The following is an 18,102-nucleotide window of genomic DNA, read 5'->3' as shown; positions in this document are numbered from 1 at the left end:
TGAAGCAACTATGAGTTTGCAAATTTGTTGCCGTTCGTATGCAGTGCTCGTAAATCGAATCCTAAGGGGGAAAATTGCTTTATTATTGGAAACCCTATTTAATTTAGCGTTTGATTGTCCACCAACGTAAGTTCCTTAGAGAAACTGACGTGGGAGAATGAATGATATTTTGGGATATGTATTTTGACTCGTAGGCAAATAGTTACTTTATAAATTCGGTTGGTGACAAAAATAGAAATTCAGTAGACTTTTAGATTTATGAATTCCCTCATTTTCCTAAAGAAATATTCTACTAAACATCATACCGTGTATTCGGAAATTCACTAGTCTTTGGCACAATGACACTACTGAATGAAACAATGTTCTGCACTTAGATTGAGCGAAAGATACCGTTTTTACATTATTCAGACCATTACATGTATCGGAGACGAACTAGATTTTACTTTAAAAATAATGCTTTGTTCATACACTTCTCTAGTTGATGCAAAATTACTGAATTACTGAGGGCATTAGAGCAAAAAATGGTGCTGATTTTCTATCCACCCTTTGGTAACAAAAGCCTATATAGTTCGAATATCTCTAAACGATTGGAAGTCTCTTATGGTTTTCTGCCTCGGTAAATACCATGCGGTTTGATCCCGTGGTAGCGTTATTCGCAATTTTCTCTCGAAATAGATACGTGGTGTCTTGTACCGCGCCTATTATTCATCTGTGCGTGTACATGTATATGTCAGTGTATGGGTCAATCTGCCACCCCCGATGTGGTTGTTGTTATTTTTCCTGTTGTCGTTGTTTTCATTGTGTTGTAGGTTCAAATTAAGCGGACACCTGAACGAGCACCTCGCGGGTAAGCACAACATCGGCAAATGTACGTGTGACCAATGCGGCAAGCTGTTTAGTACGCCATTCCGACTCAAGCAGCATACAATGCTGGCTCATCAGGACTTCCGATTCGCTTGCGGCTACGATGGTTGTGACTACAAGAGTAAATATCAGCAACAACTGAACAAGCATGTCCGATTAAAGCATCTCGGAATGGATTTAGCAGCGGCTAGCGGCCGACGAAAGTGCACGATGTGCGACTTTGAGGGCTACTGTCTCGCAGCCCACGTGCGTGCCGTGCACACTAAAGAGAAGCCCTACAAGTGCCAGCACTGCGACCGAACTTTCAGTGATCGAAATAACCAGCGGGCTCACGAGCACCGCGTCCACTCCAAAGACCGTCTGCGGCATAAGTGCAGCTTCTGTGAGCAAATGTTTTATACGCCCGGAAGGCTACGCGAACATATTGCAGTGCGTCACACTCATGAGCATACACACCTGTGTGAGAACTGTGGCTTCAGTACGGCCGTGGAGAGAACTTATCTTCGTCATCGGAAAAGTAATTGTAATTTCCATGAGATGCCCCTGAAATGCCCGCGTTGCGATTTTACAACCCATATACCATTTCTATTTAAGACTCATAAAGCAGCTTGCGAGCCAGACGCCGACGAGGGCGAAAGCGGTGAATGTAGGCTGACAAACAAAGAAAGGAAGCAGCGCTTAAGAGGTGGTGCACGGTTACGAAAGGTCAAACTGAAAGTGGAGGAACAGGATATGCCATGGGAGAACGAATTTCGAAGTCCCGAAAAATCGAGTGTTATCAAGCCAGTAAGCGTAAGAATAGCTTTGCCGGCTAAGAAGCGAGGCACAAAAGGCGTTCTCGTGAAAGATCAGAGGATGCACTGGACAAGCAGCGAGGACGAAAACGAAGAAGATAAAATCGTTCAGACGGAAGCGAACTTAGACGTTCGACAAATCGGAAAGAAACCAAGACCGGAAACCAAGCTTGGAAATGGCCAGAGACAGACAAGGGCCAATTCTGACTCTACTATGGAGCAGAAAACTAAAATAGAACTGAATCAACAAATGAGTGAGAAGGTAAATTCACCGAAGAAACAGCACCGGCAGTCAAAAGTGGTAAAGAAATTAGAAGAGACCTTGTTTCGCACGGCGCGGAAACACAGTAAAGACGCTGTGCAGTCGAGAACATCGTTCTTACCAAAAAGAAGGAGTGCGCGCATTAAACCGCCAAAGACTGATAAAACGAGCCATGCTGTTGACTCCGACTCTGATTACACGCCAAGAAACCAGGCACAAATATCTAAATTTCCAATAAAAAGAAGACAACAGACAATACGTAGGATGGCGAAGTGCGAACGATTAGACGAACTGCCGGCCGATTGCTTCACCGAGAATTGCCCATCTTCGAAGCCAGGCAACGCGGCCTGCACCGAGGTCGCGCCCGTAAACGCCAATCGTCCTTCAGCTAGCCAAAAGGATACTGAACGATTAAAAGATAACAAAGACAAAATATTTGCTCATAACGATGATGATGACTGTTATAATAAAGGGACAGTAGAAGAATCCCCGCAGATATATTTTGAAATCAAAGCAGAGCAGGGATGCCTATCGGAACAACCCGACATAACTTGTAGGTCTTACAGCGGTGATACTAATTCGACAGCGAATGGCGAGCAAAACGTCGAAGAGGACGAAGTAACCATTGAAACAAACAATGAAGACGCGAATAAGCCCGAGGCGGATGAAGTAGAAATGTTTGCCTGTCCACAATGTGATACGTTCTTCGTGAGTCAGGTGAAGTTTACGTCCCATATCGTCGAAACACATGTAAACAAAGTGAAGATACGGGTCGGCTCTAAGGAGTGGAAAAAAGCTTACAAATGAACATTACAATGTAGTTGAAGTATGTTATTATTAAAAATTATACTCGCATTTTTTTGTTTACTAAAAGTAAACGGTTTGTTATTGATTGCACATTACCACGTAGTTGTTTTTACTAAAAATTTGACTTTATGTAGGTTGTCCTATTACCGACTTGCGCAAACGACAGCTGTCAATCAGTAAGTTTTAAAGCTTGCCCTGTATTATTTCTTAAGTATTGTCTTTACGTGAATGTGTGATTGGTTTTGTGTTTTTCTTGTACTACACTGTGTGGTCATTTTTCATGTTTGGCAGTTTAGGACTATAATAGTTATATCTTCACAAGTATTTTCTTTTGCCTACAATTAATAGTGCGAAAAGCCAAGGTTGACTCAATTATTGATGACTGATGCCTGGTGTGATCAAGTCGTATTGGTGATTTTGTCGTGATAATAAAACTCGAATTTATAACAACGATACCTATACACAAATAAGCTCTTTTTGTAGGTCAAAGTACGTTCAGCATGTGCGCAGCAAGAATGAGCGGCATATAGATTTCACCATATGTTTGGTTGGTTGATCAGTTAAATTTAATTTTAATGCGCCGTTATGACCTATTAGAAGGTGAACTCAAGTTCAGTCTTTATAAAATGTTGTTCAGAAGTGACTGCTGCAATCTATCATTTTTATTTTGGTGAATAGAATATAAGCTAATGTGAGTCAGTTCCTTAAAGCTATGAAATTTTACGAAATGTCTTAAAATACTATACAAGATTTATAGTGAATGTAAGTGAGCTGTTGTAAAAATCACTTTTAGCATCCGCACTGGATTTCGAAAGTGATAACACTTACAATGATTTTGGCCTACGATTAAATGCGCCGAAAACTAAAGAAGGACCGTCTTCTCAAGTATTTCTGTGAAGCTATTGATTTAATTAATCATTTCCTTTTTGGGCATTTCTGCGCTTACAGTGAATTAATAACACCGTGTGTGATAGCACACCCATTAAGATTTTAACCCAACTTAACGTGGGGAAGAATAGAAAATAAAATCAGCATAAATAAGATGTCGTGGCTAAAAAGGTAGTGACAGAGCAAACCTGCCAAGTAAAGCGATATATATGTATATATATATCGCTTTACTTGACATTATATATATATATATATATATATAATGCGTTTGTAAAACCGGTTTGGCGAGAGCGAGAGCCTTATTGAATAAATTGTATGCTGTTACGTCTCGTGCATAATTGAAAGCGAACTTTCATTGAGTTACAGTTAGCAGCTCAACGAAAGCAGTGATGGTCGTAGTAATTTAATAAATTAGGCAAGGCTAATTAAATATACAAGGGTGCCGTATATATATACGACATTCTTGTAGCCGTGTGTAGCTACGATGCCCTATAACAAGAATGAGAATAAATATATTTTTATTTACCAAATATACGGCGTTTTTAATGTAACTTCAACAGCCATTGCTCTGAGCACTTGGCTTTACTCAGGAGGTCGAACAACAACAAATAATAACAAAAAAATTTCTATCTATTAAGGTCTCAATGATATACTAACAAGACAAAAAATCTATCCATTCTATGTTTACGAAATTTTTAGACAAACTTTCGGCCTTGTTACGTTGTTGTGGTCGAAACTTGAGAAATGTTAAACTTGTACTACGTATACGTATACGGGTCTTTGATGTTCATTGCGATGCAAACCCTTTTAGTTAGACGATGACTCTTAATAGCAAATACATCTGTATACGATAGTAAAGGCGTTGGTAAATACTTGTACCGCTTCTTTTTGTCAGTCAAGGAGCGCTGGTCCGAGCTCATCATTTTAGTGGAAACTTTTAGATGGCGGGACCGGCAGGTTCTTTAAGGCTTCCAAATTGGGCCACAAGCGGCAACAAATTAATGATCAAACTGTTCTGCTTTTCCCTACTACTGATATTAGTTGTAGGATCATTGCTGGTGTTTGCTGCTGCTTCAACCATGTGTCTCTGTCTATATCAGCCTCTGTGTTGAAGTACAGCGTGTCTATTATGATTATCGTTTCAGATTCAGCCAACAAGGGCTGCGCGCAGTGCACGAGGAACGTGCGCATGGTCTGGGTGACCACGTGTGCGACCGTTGTGGGAAGGCGTTCGCCGCGGCGTCCCGACTGGCCGCTCACGTTCGAGCAGTTCACGAGACCGCGCGTCTTCAATGCCCCTTCGAGGGTTGTGAATACGCGGGCGCTTCATGCAGCAAATTCCTTGAAGATCACGTTCGAGCTAGACACACTCATGAGCGACCTTTTCTCTGTTCCGACTGTGGGAAAGGCTTCTCATCTCGGACGAACCTACGGTGTCATGCTCAGAAGCATCGGCAGGAGGGCCGTTTCATCTGCCATCTTTGTCCGAAACGATTTACCTGGAAAGCCAATCTTATGTCACATATCGAACGGCATAATAATCCTGACCGGCAGTTCCAGTGTGAATTTGAACAGTGTTCTTTTACAACAAAATCAGCGAAGTACCTGTGTGAGCATCGTAGGAAACATACGGGGGAGTTTCGTTTTGCCTGCAATCGCTGTGATCGCAAATTTCAATACCAGTTTGACTACAAACGACATCTGAAGAGCCATAAGAGCTCAGTTATGGAGAGCAATAATGATGGTAAAGAACAGACAACGCGCAAGGAATACAACTGCCACCAGTGCGACTTTCGTTCGCGATACTGGACCGCCATGACGAAACATGTTCGTTCCCATAACGATGACAATGACAAGCGTTACGAATGTAGGACTTGCGGTAAGCAGTTCTTGTCAATGTACCATTTTCAAATTCATATGCTGTTGCACCGAAATAAAAAAACACGAGGATCCGAAGGGGATACAGTGCATAGCAAGCCCCGTTGTGATCGTTGTCTAGTGTATTTTAACTCAAAGGAAGAGCGGCTAACACATTTGGCTGACTGCAGCGGCAGTGCAGACCGGACGCCGATACTGGACAGTAAACAGAGATCGGACTATCTTAGGCTACACGACTATGCTTTCAGAATAAGCGGAAATAAAAGAAGCGGCAACAGCATCGCCAACAAAAATGGTGCTTACTGTAAAAATGAAGCTTCATCTCGAGTCAGTGAGAAGATTCCTAACGAAATTCGGGTCTGCTCACCCGCACCTTTGGACCCTGTGGCGTACCAGGCCGTCGAACCGTGTCCTTTCTGCGATCAGAACATTGTATCGCTAGCAATTGTTGATCATTTCTGTACTTATCATCCCCTTAGAAATCCAGCGCAAATCATAGAGGCAACGCAAGAAAGGTTAGACACTATCCGCTGCATTCAGTGCGACGCGGAGCTAGCCCTAATGGATGTGTTGACGCACGTCTACAATAAACACGGTGGAGACGAACTTGCGGTGTGCGAGCACTGCTGTCGAATGTTTGCATCACAAGCGGAATTGCTACGTCACGTGTATAGCCATATTGCGCCATCACTTGCATGTGAAAGCTGCCCGTTCAGGACTAGATATCAACAGAGTCTAGAATTACATAAAGAACGCTTTTGCTTAAAAACTGACAACTCTAAAGAAAGCCAGAGTTCGCAGTCGAAACCGCAAAGGCAATTTTATGATTTAAAAAGCTTTTGTTGTGCCTTCTGCACCCGTAATTGGTCATCAATCAAAGAGTTAGTGGAACATATATGGGAAAAACATGTCATAGGAAACGTAGCGTTGGCCTTGTTCGCGTGCTACAACTGTGGTTTCGCCACGAAGTCTTTGGATCTCTTTCGGGACCATAAAGTGCGCTGTGAAAGTGACACGGTAGCAGGATTTAGAATTAGCCAAGTCGGTATCATGACTATTGATCAGAACAATAAAGAAGTTCAGGTTAGTAATAATCGCGTTTACGATGTCAGCACTAAGATAACCTTGTCTGCTGGCGGAAGCCAACGTAGAAAAATATCATCAGCAGCGATACATACACAAACCTCGAGAAAGGGCGCGAAAACAATGTCCATGGCGAATTCTCCAAAAAAAAATAACAAAGATAGTGCCACGTAAAATTCAGTCAAGTAAAGCAAATAGCAAAACTAAAGGTACTACGACCGTGATCTTATGAATAGAAAAATCTTCTGATGGAATTAATGGCCTGAATGAGGCTAATTTAGTTATAGATAATATAAACTTTGAAAATCTTTTAGTATATACTACGGTTAAGATTCATTTTACTCCTCATAGCTTTCATCAGTATTTAACTGTACAATTGTATAGATATTTGTATATTTTCACGTCTTAACAACATTAGCAAAACACGTAGTATTTGAAGCTTTGTCCTTTCGTTGGAACTTGGCAGTGGTGATCATGAACAGGCAAATAAATAGTCGGAATTTGTGTTAATGTGAACATCGGTGTCTTATATTATTCTGAGATATTACATGCACAACTCTTGATTTCTACAATCGATTTGGCTCGAGTAATGTTGGATTACGAAGCACAAAGTAACTCAATCGCTTTACATGTGTCAAGGCTAACTTATTGAAATACATGGGCTTAGTAAAAAAAGTCTCGACTTGATCAAACTTTAGGTGACTTTAGATGAAAAACGAAAATATGTATGAACAAATTCGCGAAAAATCTGATCACTTGACCAAGTACTATTTCCAAAATTACATAAGTAATGACTGTTCGCTCAATCAGATATCCAAGATATTCCCCTTGAGGCTAAGTCTGTACATTACTTGGAGTCTCTCCATATACAGTTTTACTCAGAAATTTTATCAATCGATCTTTTCCTGCAACGCTGGGAAGTTTTACTATCATTGTAACGCATGTTTTCGATAGGATAGTGTGCTAGCATTATAGACCGTAGTTGAGCTGCGATAGAAGGGAACCTGGCGTACGTGACTGTTACTGTGACACTGATCCTGCGTTCAAATGACGCAACGATCTGCTTTTTTGAGTTTTATAAGTATAGACACCTTTTGGTAAAAGAGTGAGATCTAACGAGGAAAAATGCAATACCGATTAGTCTTATCTGACCTAAACCTATTACCTTCCAAAATTACGCGCTTATTAGTATCTCTTTAATTGTGAGAAAATTTTATTTTTACGTTATCTAAAAGAAGATCAAGAACAGACGAACTCAAAACAAGTTGTGTAATATAGCTTTTATTTACAACTATTTTTATTAAAAATATCTTGCTTGGTCATGTATGACACAGTTTTATCTATAGTTTATTTATTGTAGGCAAATACTGTAATCTATTTATTAATTTTATTGCTGTATATACATAATTGTGTTAGTGTTTTTCATTATCATTCAGGAAGTGGATTATTACGTTAGCTCATAATTAATACGCGGAATAATAGTGTTTTGCGATACCGTTATAGCATTTCTTAGCATAGACTCTCGCGCGGTCGAACTATACGCAATACCAAAAAGAAGTATCTCATTTTGATTGTTAAATGTGAATCAAAACCAAAAGAAATGAATAATATGAACGGAGTTTTCAGAATGACGCATTCAGAGATGTATACAGAAAAACTATCATCCAACAGCCATACAGCAAACCGCCAAAATACAAGAATTCTTTAGAAAGACCGAAAAAGGGCACCGGACTTAAGTATCCGTTTCCCTTTAAGTGATTAGTAGTTTCTAAGTTAAATTTACAACAAGCGTTTACCTTGTGTCAGCTCTGTTATTTTAGAACGCATATTTTTTAGCTTTCTGTTGTCATAAGTCGGAATAAATGCCAACTAATAACTTTAGGCAGCCCCCTAATCTCAGACGCCAACAACGGTTAGTGTCCTTTCGCTACGTATTCGTAATACACTATAAAGTATCTTATTCGGCATTGCTATCACAAACAACTCAGCAGTCTTAGCTCTTGGAAGCTACTGCAAATCTCGCAAAAGTTTACAGGTATATGTGGTCATGTAAACAGCCCTGGACCGCCAACGTGCTTTGAGATTTTCCAGAGCTCGGTAATTTTGATACGGCAGCAGGCTCCGATGACGTTGTAGAAATGCCTGGCTCAGCAGGAGAGACCTCGACGACAACAGTTTCAACCAGGGATGGCTCCACTACGTGAGCTGAATTTCTGCTGCCCCCAGGAGTACGTGATCGCTTTGTCGCCGGCGTAATGACAAACTCATGTACTGTTTGCGTTTCGTCAATGCCAGCTTTACTAGCACGGCCCTTGCCGGCTAATGGTCTCGCTGGTGTTACACCGTCTTGATAAGGCAAAACGACGATCTGCGGCGTTTTCTCGATCGTGTCGGTTTCCACTTTAATTTCGATGGTGTCGTCTGCCAAATTTATGGTTCTACAACCGTTTTGTTTTAAAGTTACGGCGTCTTTTAGATTTTCGTTGGCGACACTTGAATCAACTGTTTTTCTCCGCTTCGAACTTAGCGGTATAGCATTTTTTAAAGCTAAAGCACGTTTTTCAGATATACGATTGCTACGTCGATTTGGTGCTGATACGATTTTTTCTGATGATTGTTCTGCAGGGAGATTCGTCTTTTTAGGCCGGCCTGGTCTTCTCTTAGTTATAGAATTAAGTGGAGCTTTTAAAGGTGATTTAGTTTGCGCTTTAGTGGGCTTTCGCTTTTTGTTCGTGTTCCTCTGAGCTTTAAACACAGCTTTAGGAGTGCGTTTAGTCTTTTTGTTTCTTTTGTTCACCGACAACATTAGCCGTTCGAAGTAGGTTTCTTCCTCTTCTAGATCTGCATACTCCTTCTCAATATCAGCAGGGTTCACTTGAACTTCCTTATTAATGAGGTCACCCTCAACGGCAATATCTGCTATACCATCGTGATCTTCGGCCGCTGATCTTATCTTACTTACAAAACCTCGGAACTCGTCAAGCGGTAGTGGTTTAGGAACATTTTCTTCAACATGAATATTAGGTACAGGACCAGTTGCTTCTAACACCTCAGTGGCATTCTCAATTAGCTGGGCCACTCTTTCTAGATCTACGAAGTGGTCGCCCTGAAAGGTGAGTCATCAGCATTTCATGCATGACCAAATTTTCTCAAACCAAAAACTTTGAAGCAATTCTCAAAACGAACTAGGTCCTTACCTGCAATGCTTGGATCATCCGAGGCACTAGGGTCAAAAGTATATCTTGTACGCGTTGATTGTAATTGATTCGCCCCAATGCGCGTATCTCACGCTCGGGGTTGAACTTTTCTTCAGAATCTATTGGTCGCTCGGAGACAAACATAACTCCGGGCGGGCCTTTACGAAGCGCAACCGCGTGAATATGCTGACACATCTGTCCGTCAATAACATGTGACACGCATGTGCAACCATATCTGTTTGTCGAAATGGAAAATAATAGCCAAAATTATGCAGTATTAGCATCCATTAGTACTATCTACAAAAGGCATTGTGGTGTTTACTAATACTCGGGTTTACCAATTCACTCGCGTGGAGCCCACAACATAAAACAGAAGATGTTTTAGAGGACAATAGAATCGTAAGCAGCAAATACTATACCTATGAACACAAACGTCACAGGAAACACATGTCTCCTCGCAGCTCGAGTGATTAGACTTGCGTGGATAGACAACGTGAACTTCATCCCCTTCTCGAACATGACAAACTCCATTTAGCTCTAACACCTACCGAAAGTTGAGCAAAGCGGAAACATCAGAAAGCACTTTACATCTTAGCATTAATTAGAGTAGCACTGTATTAGCCTATCCGCAAAAGAAATTGCCAGAAGGTGGAGGTGTAGACGACCCGAATCATATTATATGAAATACTCACATAATGACGCAACGATTTGAATATCTGCAACCGGTGCCCCCTCTTTTCCCATGTTCGTTTGGTATTGACCTACCGAATATAAAAGCAGCAAGTATCTGGCTGTTCTTGTAAGGAAATTATGGTACCGTTCGAACACACGACGTTTGCCTTTGAGTAACGTCAAAACACCCACCGTTTGGCAAAAAAAGCCGTTTTGAAGTAAATACTTGATGCTTTGTGTGATAAATAAACATTTTATGAGCAATAAAAGCCCACCCTTCATACACCTATATGAAACACAGTCAATTAATTTGCCTTCAATATTGGTCCAGTAAGTAATTTACCTGTTTGATACGCGATTCAGCCCATTGATGCTTTTCAGTTTTCTTTACTACAGGATGTTCCTCCCTATTAAGTTTGGCTCGGATTACCTCGACGAGCCTTCGCCGTGCCAAATTCAAATCGCGACTGAAATCCACTGTTCGCCACCACTCATAGGCGCGCCTGATTTCCGGGCTGCCAATAAGAACATACGAGACGATGTTAAATTGAGAATCAAAGCAACTGGATCAATATTGCCTTTCTTTAACAAAATTTGTTGGCTTTAATCATAAATAAAAAAATGCACAGGCATGTACTTGCGCAATCCGTAACGAAATGCTGTTCTAGCGATGTCTCCGAGGTCGAGAACATGCAGCCTTCTAAGCGGACCTCGTCCGTCAAAGTTGCGAGCAACCTCAGCCATAATGTCTTGAGGATCCTTTCCAGCTTCCAGTTGCTCTCGTAGCCACTGCGAATCTTCCTCGGTCATTCTAATAAAATACGATATCGGGTATGGGATATAAAGTAAGTAGTACAACAAAACAAATTAGCCCGATTAGAATTAACGACCCTAAACTTGCACAAACAGAGGTAATCGTTGAATGGTATGTACATTTAAAGACTCCCATTTTCAGGTGATACAAACTGAAAGATGTTTCAGTAGGTAGGTTTTTCTCGTCAATTTCACTTTGCGCGAAATGTTTAATTATTTTGTCATCCTAACTCTGATACGTCTTACTGCCACTATAATTCCTAGCATACACTATTATAGTTTTACCTAGCTCTGATTTACCAGAACAATTTTTTTAAAGACAGTGATATATACTATAAAGCTGTCATTATATTTCGCAGCAACTAGATTTAAAGAACTTCATTCTCCTTAAATCTATCAATGACCGAAACTGCTGCAACATACTTTACATCAAGAGGGGACGGCGTGTGTCCAATGTGTGTCCTATAGAATTTGACATGGATTCGACCGCTACCACCTCTGGTATTATCACGTCCATCAACAAGTTTCACATCCATTATCGCAGGGCAAAAATGATTCAATAAGCGAGCTTTTTTTCGGGGCTTTGCTTCACCTTCACACTAGAAAGATAAACAGAGGTATACTTGTTAGCGGAAACCTTTTAGTTTATCATGGTTTCCTTATATAACTAATATAATACTTTTCGTACAATGTGAAACTCTGTTTGTATATTCGACATGAACGTGTAATAATAAGGAGTAGGCTAGACCAAAGACATTGGAAAGAAGCACGGGTCTAGCTAAATTAATTTCGTATAGTTCGTCAATTTTACGTGCAAGTAACTTCGTTTACCTTACGTTCAAAGGCAGCACGTCTCCCCAAAAAACACTGGTAGATTCCCTCGATTTCATGAAGTTTCGACTGTTTATGACGAGAAAACGTTGACATTTCTTCGGTTTCTGTACGAACTTTCCACTTCCAAAAGTCATCCGCAGATGCAAACTCATGTCTGTAGATAAAAAAAATAATTATAGTGATGTTAGCTTGAAGTCCTCACCACCCTGTATGGCCAAGAACTGGCAATTATATTGCACGAAAACAAAACACTAAAGGTAAACCATCATTGTGACCGAAATGAAACGTCTGTAATTTTCTGAATTTGAGAAACTTAAAAAAATCTAACTTAAAAGAATGGAAAAAACAACCTACTCGGAAACACTGAGGGGCATATGATGATGATCGATAATGTGCTGAAGGCACTTGCGACGCCATTTGAAGTTCTCTTTGCAGATGGGACAGACAATTGATAACCCGGATATTTTAGAAGTTGTTTTCACGTGTTTAGGTACGCTGCAAAGGCAAGACAAAATATATTTTTCCCTTGATAGTTAATTTAGCTTCTTATTAAGCTATTTCTATTATATAACTCTGGCCCTGTGAGCCTAGAAATATTTAGAGCAAGCCCTTTTGGAACCCAATTTGTATGACCGCAAAATATACTTTGACACCCGTTTAAGACACTTCTATGCAGACAAAAACTGTACGTTTAAGTACAGTTGTTGTCTGCATACGACAATCACTTACATGCGTTGACCTTCAGGTAGATGGTGAAGTTGCATATGACTGAATAGGTTCCATTTACCTAGCATTTGCGAGCCGCAGTCATCTACCGGACAGCAATAACCTACAAATAAGCAGTCACAAAAACATGTCCATGAAGAACAATTACGTTAATCAGCACCATGTGTGTTCAACCAAGGACTCTCCAAGATATGATAATAATTTAAGGCTAACTTCGGATGTACGGAAGCACATACTTACGGAGTTTACCATCTACCATAACCTGCTGGTGGGAATCAAAAACCTTGCGGATGTTTTCGGTTGTGATCGGCATTCTGCAAACACATTTTTGCTCATTATTCTTGATGGACTCTTAACCTACGTAAATAGCAACTACTGGTCATTAATGTTTTTCTAAAATTTCAATTAAGATTTCTGACTCAGATGAACTTTATACCAATGTGCGCAGTACTCACTGAACAAACTGGTTTGTATCTTCATCGAGCACAGTTACGTAAGTTTTAAACTCTCGTCTAAACTGCTTTTTGAAAGGTTGTATAGTGGCATAGACCTCTTCGAAAGTAGGCACGACTTCTGGCAGAGGTGGCATGCGCCCTGAAAGCGGACTCGGTGCTTCCGGTTCAGGCCCGTGATTATGGATACCTTGTCTAAACTCAAAAAAAGAAAAATAATCAATCTCAAATTTTTTAGAACTACAACTGTTATAGTCGTCCAATTTGAAACGTATAATGTTTAGTTTAGGCTGTCTTAATGAGTAATTATGAACGGAAATGTGGATTTCCTAAACCAAGTTTTCAAAATATTTTCGGCGTAAACCAGTAACAAATCCATTAGAAAATCTCTCGTTTAAGCCTGATAAGAACTGTGCCATTTCAGCCAAATCTGCTAGCGATTTTGGCTATGATTAGAACTGTGAACGCTCTTGAGAAATATCTTCAAGTTTTATAAAACTTCGCTAAAATTAAAATTTCAAATATATACTATTGAATAGCAGTATATTAGCATGTTTGTGCGTTAATCTGAGATCTCCAATCTACAGCTGCTTAATGTCTAACATTCTAGGTTCTAGTAAATGAAATGTCGTGAAATATGAACTAATGATTAGAACCGCTCATTGCTCAACATGACGTTTATTGCATGACTAAATGTTGTTAAGTAGAAAGTCCCTTGAAGTTTGATTAAATGGGGATATTTTTCCGCATTGTTAACTAGTTTATGACAAAAAAAGTTTCTTTTGGGAAATTTCCAACACCGTTCAAATCAGCCATAAAAACCTGGTCTAAGTAAGTTAAATTTTTGGGGGCAATGGAATTTCTGAGTAAAGCCTGTGTATGAGAGACATTTCGTGTTTGGGGTTCTGAATATTATTAGTATTTGAGCGTCTACAACGTTATAAGTACACTTGCCGATCATGCCTAGCAAACACGAACCTGGTAATGACAGTTCCGTCTCGATGGTGTTCTAGTCGAACTGGACAGGGATGTGGGAGCTGTTTAATATAGGCCGCTCGAGCGCCCCACAAGCATTGTGACATGAAGCGACCGCCTCCGTGATCAAAAACCGAGACAAGCGTAAATGCACCGATTCCCCTGATGATAGTATCAGTGAAGGCCACCACGTCAGTCTCATGCCCGTTTCTATTAGTGGTGCTCCCTTTTTCTATTACCTCATAAGGTCCAAAAAGATCACACCACCAGGGAAAAGGCGGACGGCCATTTTTGGGTTTTGATCCCGGGCCCTGTTCGATTTCGTACACTACCGATGGCTGAACTACAGGTTCGCCGGAAACGGCTCCTTCGCGACTTGTGGAGGACATTTTTGCAATGTGCAGCCCACTGCAAGAACGCACTAGTAAATATGTAAAATTAACACAGAAAACTAATTCCAGCGAAATTTAGCGCTAAATTTCTCACACCCAGGACAATGATTCAGAATACGATCGAAAACTTATCTATGGGTTAACCGTATGTGAATACATATTTGTCAGAACGTACTTTAGTAAAATGTATAGTTGAACGCATTAAAATTTCCATGATGTGACAAATATGACTTTGTACAGTTGTTTTAATATTTATTATTACCATCTAATAGGATCACATAAAATATATATGGAGAGGTGAATGAAAAGTTTAGGCACCGACTTTTAATTTCTGCGAATGATGAAGTAAACGGGACGACATATTATTTATGATTTATTTTACGCCATTTAAAAATCTATTTTTTGGTCATCCAGACGTTTGTTATTGGAGAAGAACATTTACATAGGGCAACTGTTGCAGTTTCTCTGTATGTTGACATCGATTTAGCCACAGTACGATGGCGCTCTACGTGAGCCCCGTATTAGATTCTAATGGAGATGTTCTGTCGTTCGTCAATAGCACCTTGTACCCGTTTCCCATAATAATCGACTTACAAGTTCGCAATTACAAGTTCATTGTTTGGATAGGAGTACGTATGATGTCCATACCTGAATCTTTGTGTCGCGAGAACTATCGACGTTAGGCAAAACTGTACCACAATTTAAATTTGCAAATTATACCTGAGATTGTTGTGACCCTCTAGCCAAATACTTATCTAATACGTACATACCAGTAAGTTTAAATCGATAATTTTTCAATATTTGCAACCAGTGATAAGTGCATGACAACTAAAGTGCAGACGACAGACCCAGCCGGAAAACAAACATGTAGTTGGCGGCAGCTTTGAATATAATGGATACAACAAATGAACAGTACGGCGGGAATTAAATTAGAAAAGATCAAACACCTTATCGTATATTTGTATTTGCAGAGATTTCATTATGTTGAAAGACAAGAGATGCCTTTTTTTTCAATATTTCCCTTTCCTTTTAGCTCTTCGCTCCTTGTTCACTTCTATATACCATTAGAAACTAGTGTTGTAATTTCAGTGGGCAATGAGTGAAATTTACAGTTATTTCAAGCTCCAAAAATAGAAACTTAATATGAAACGAGAAGTGTATTTTCGACAACTGCTATTTTTAATATTTGCTGAAGCAGTTAGGGATATTTTTGCTGTATATAACGAGAATTTGCATCAAGTCTTGAACCTGGAGGATAAATTGCACCACGGGCGACCTCATTGACCTCGAATGGCAAATGGCTGGTTAATTAGCAGAGAAGATAGTTGCAAACGTTAAACTATTGTCAGGAATTTTACATGTATGTCATCTTACCTGAAATAAAAAGCCTGCTTGTGCCATTAAATGGGTAAAGCGTGCAAGCAAGCACGACTTTCGACATGACATTTAGCAACAGGCAACGCTCAGCCACAATGACGCTTCTTGTACAGCATTGTTAGAGGTGTCGGGAAAAGGTATTTCTATTTCAATATAAAGCAGAGATAGGAATTTTTAACTTCAGGAAATGCAGTTAAATCTTAAACTAAGGCAAATTTTCATCCAAAAGGGTTACGATTCAATTTACACAGTGTGAAATGTTTGAGACGAACGAGACGGTCCGCAAGGATCATCTAGTGAAGTGCATCGAACTAACGTGACTAACGGGCTATCTAAGAGAAAAGATCCGACGCACGAGAAAAAAGCGCACTTCGCCACAGCGGTGCTAGACTGCACATTGTAACGGGTGTAAAGGCCTATAAGAGCTTGAGCAGGACATTCTTCTACATCGATCATATTTCCCAGATCTCCCACATCTTACAGTGAAAACAGTCCCAAAACCCAGATAAAGGGAACCTTTTACAAAAAAATCTGAACACTTCTCATGGGAAGGAACAAATAATTTTTCTTAGACCTAGGATGATGAAGGCGAATACATACAAATGTAATTTACTGCTAGGATTCAAATGAAACACTGCCTTTTTTGTTCGGTGAAAAATTATTCATACTCATGTTTCAGTTTAACAATTTACTGCTGTAAGGATCTCTACCTTAGGGAAAATATATAAAAAAATAAACAATTTTACATATCGCTAAGGCTGATGGTATAATGTGAAAATATTTAATTATCTACGTACGTGCTATAAAGTCAGTAGTACTCAACATGTCCGAAATCTTTACAGAATGATTAAGAATGATACTAACAGCTCTAAAAAACTAAAGGGCATTTAAAGTATTATCATGATTGCTAGCAACAAGCGACAGCGGATCGATAGTGGACGTTTAATTACTTTATGTAAGAGACGCTCGATGTGAGATAAATGTCGTAAACTACATCAGTAAAAGTTCTAGTGGCTTAATGCAACTTCAAGCTGTTAGAGCCAATCAGTTGTCACTACCTAAAGTTTTAAAGCTTGGCCATTTCCGAAGTAGGAGTTCAATACCAGATACAAGCCACAAATAGTTACCTATTTCAAACTTTTGATTCCGCTGTTATACTGTATAGTCGCCAGTGTTGCCCCATTCTACATCAATTGGCAGCACTGCGAAAAGTTGGAATGGTTTAATGATCTTTGCCACGTGCACTGTCTGCTACTGCAAAGGTCTCAATCATCTTACCCAATCGCTTTGAACACAGGATATTTTTTACGTTCTCTTTTCGGAATGAAAGTCGTTTGTTTCTGGGATCCCATTTTGTTTCGCGAATTATATATAACTGTTTGGATATTACTTCTATAACCCTTTTCAGAAACAAAAATAGCAGTGTTATCCCACCTGGCTGATTATATATTATGTCAAAAGTTTCAATCGACGTGGCGTACTTTCCATATAGCTTATTACCGTAAATCAATTTATTCTCATTCCAAATTAAGTAAATCCTAACTAAATATGTGTGTACAAGTCATATTATACAACCGCCAAATCTAGTTACTATGGTTTGTTCAAGATACATCTTTTAACTTAAAAATGGCACCGTGGTGTCTCAGGTAGTGGATGCTATTTCGAAAGTTCCTTAACGAGGATTAGCGTATCTGCAAAGAAGTAGACCATTCGGTTTCATATTTGGCCATTTAAGTGAAGCATATCGGACTTCGCAGATCGACCAACATGCCTAAAACATCTTCGCTTCAGTTTTCCGTGTGCCTTCAGGGATTAATATTTTCTGCTCGAAAGGCCAGTGTTATTAGCGTCGGCTACAGACGAAATCGGTGCCATCATATAGCACCAGGTCGCCCATGTATATAATAAACTTCGTTGACTTATGCCTGTTTTCTATTTGTTGTCTTAAATGGGCGAGTTATAAAACGATCAGGTGGCGAAGATTGCCCCGTTAGGCAAAACCGTTTGCTTGAATAACTGCTTGGTGTTCTGTTTCGCTCTACTTTCTAATATGATACTATTGGACTGTAGTACAACTTAAAGAAGTTG

At 39.8% G+C, this 18,102-nt stretch overlaps 3 protein-coding genes across 4 annotated transcripts in view; 2 read left to right on the top strand and 1 right to left on the bottom strand.

The window, feature by feature from the left end:
• LOC111267971 (uncharacterized) overlaps positions 1-4,145 on the top strand; it is a 15,120-nt gene extending 10,975 nt beyond the window's left edge. The window contains exon 5 of the mRNA XM_086971515.1: positions 810-4,145. Coding sequence (XP_086827641.1) covers positions 810-2,727 — 1,918 coding nt within the window. The 3' untranslated portion in view covers positions 2,728-4,145. The remainder of the gene's footprint in view (positions 1-809) is intronic.
• Positions 4,146-4,556: 411 nt separating this feature from the next.
• On the top strand, positions 4,557-7,092 carry LOC147752460 (uncharacterized). The gene is made up of 2 exons (XM_086971511.1): positions 4,557-4,568; positions 4,663-7,092. Exons 1-2 carry the CDS (start codon positions 4,557-4,559, stop codon positions 6,748-6,750), a joined length of 2,100 nt encoding a protein of 699 aa, XP_086827637.1. The 3' UTR covers positions 6,751-7,092.
• A 759-nt stretch (positions 7,093-7,851) lies between these two features.
• On the bottom strand, positions 7,852-16,431 carry LOC111267960 (uncharacterized). 2 transcript variants are annotated; one of them, XM_022846589.2, is made up of 13 exons: positions 15,408-16,431; positions 14,249-14,653; positions 13,274-13,465; positions 13,059-13,132; positions 12,822-12,921; positions 12,447-12,587; positions 12,090-12,246; positions 11,682-11,857; positions 11,083-11,256; positions 10,789-10,960; positions 10,193-10,317; positions 9,774-10,008; positions 7,852-9,682 (listed from the first exon to the last, which is right to left on the bottom strand). In XM_022846589.2, the coding sequence occupies exons 2-13, from the start codon at positions 14,632-14,634 to the stop codon at positions 8,606-8,608; spliced, it is 3,009 nt and encodes a 1,002-aa protein (XP_022702324.1). In that variant the 5' UTR covers positions 14,635-14,653; positions 15,408-16,431; the 3' UTR covers positions 7,852-8,605. The 2 variants fall into 2 exon arrangements, with proteins under 2 accessions (XP_022702324.1, XP_086827642.1); XM_086971516.1 differs by having other exon boundaries at positions 14,249-16,431.
• Positions 16,432-18,102: the final 1,671 nt, after the last annotated feature.

The sequence above is a fragment of the Varroa jacobsoni genome, unplaced genomic scaffold (genome assembly GCF_002532875.2).
Source record: "Varroa jacobsoni isolate VJ856 unplaced genomic scaffold, vjacob_1.0 scaffold_1244, whole genome shotgun sequence".
Classification (NCBI taxonomy): domain Eukaryota; kingdom Metazoa; phylum Arthropoda; class Arachnida; order Mesostigmata; family Varroidae; genus Varroa; species Varroa jacobsoni.
The sequence above is the reverse complement of the archived record's forward strand: the minus strand, read 5'-3'. Positions and strand labels throughout refer to the sequence as shown.

Coding starts and splice junctions, on each gene's coding strand:
- LOC111267960 (XM_086971516.1), bottom strand. CDS start 14,634: ATGTCCTCCACAAGTCGCGAAGGAGCCGTTTCCGGCGAACCTGTAGTT. Junction 13,133..13,273: donor GATACAAACCAGTTTGTTCA/GTGAGTACTGCG, acceptor ATGTGTTTGCAG/AATGCCGATCACAACCGAAA. Junction 12,247..12,446: donor ATGCCCCTCAGTGTTTCCGA/GTAGGTTGTTTT, acceptor TTTTATCTACAG/ACATGAGTTTGCATCTGCGG.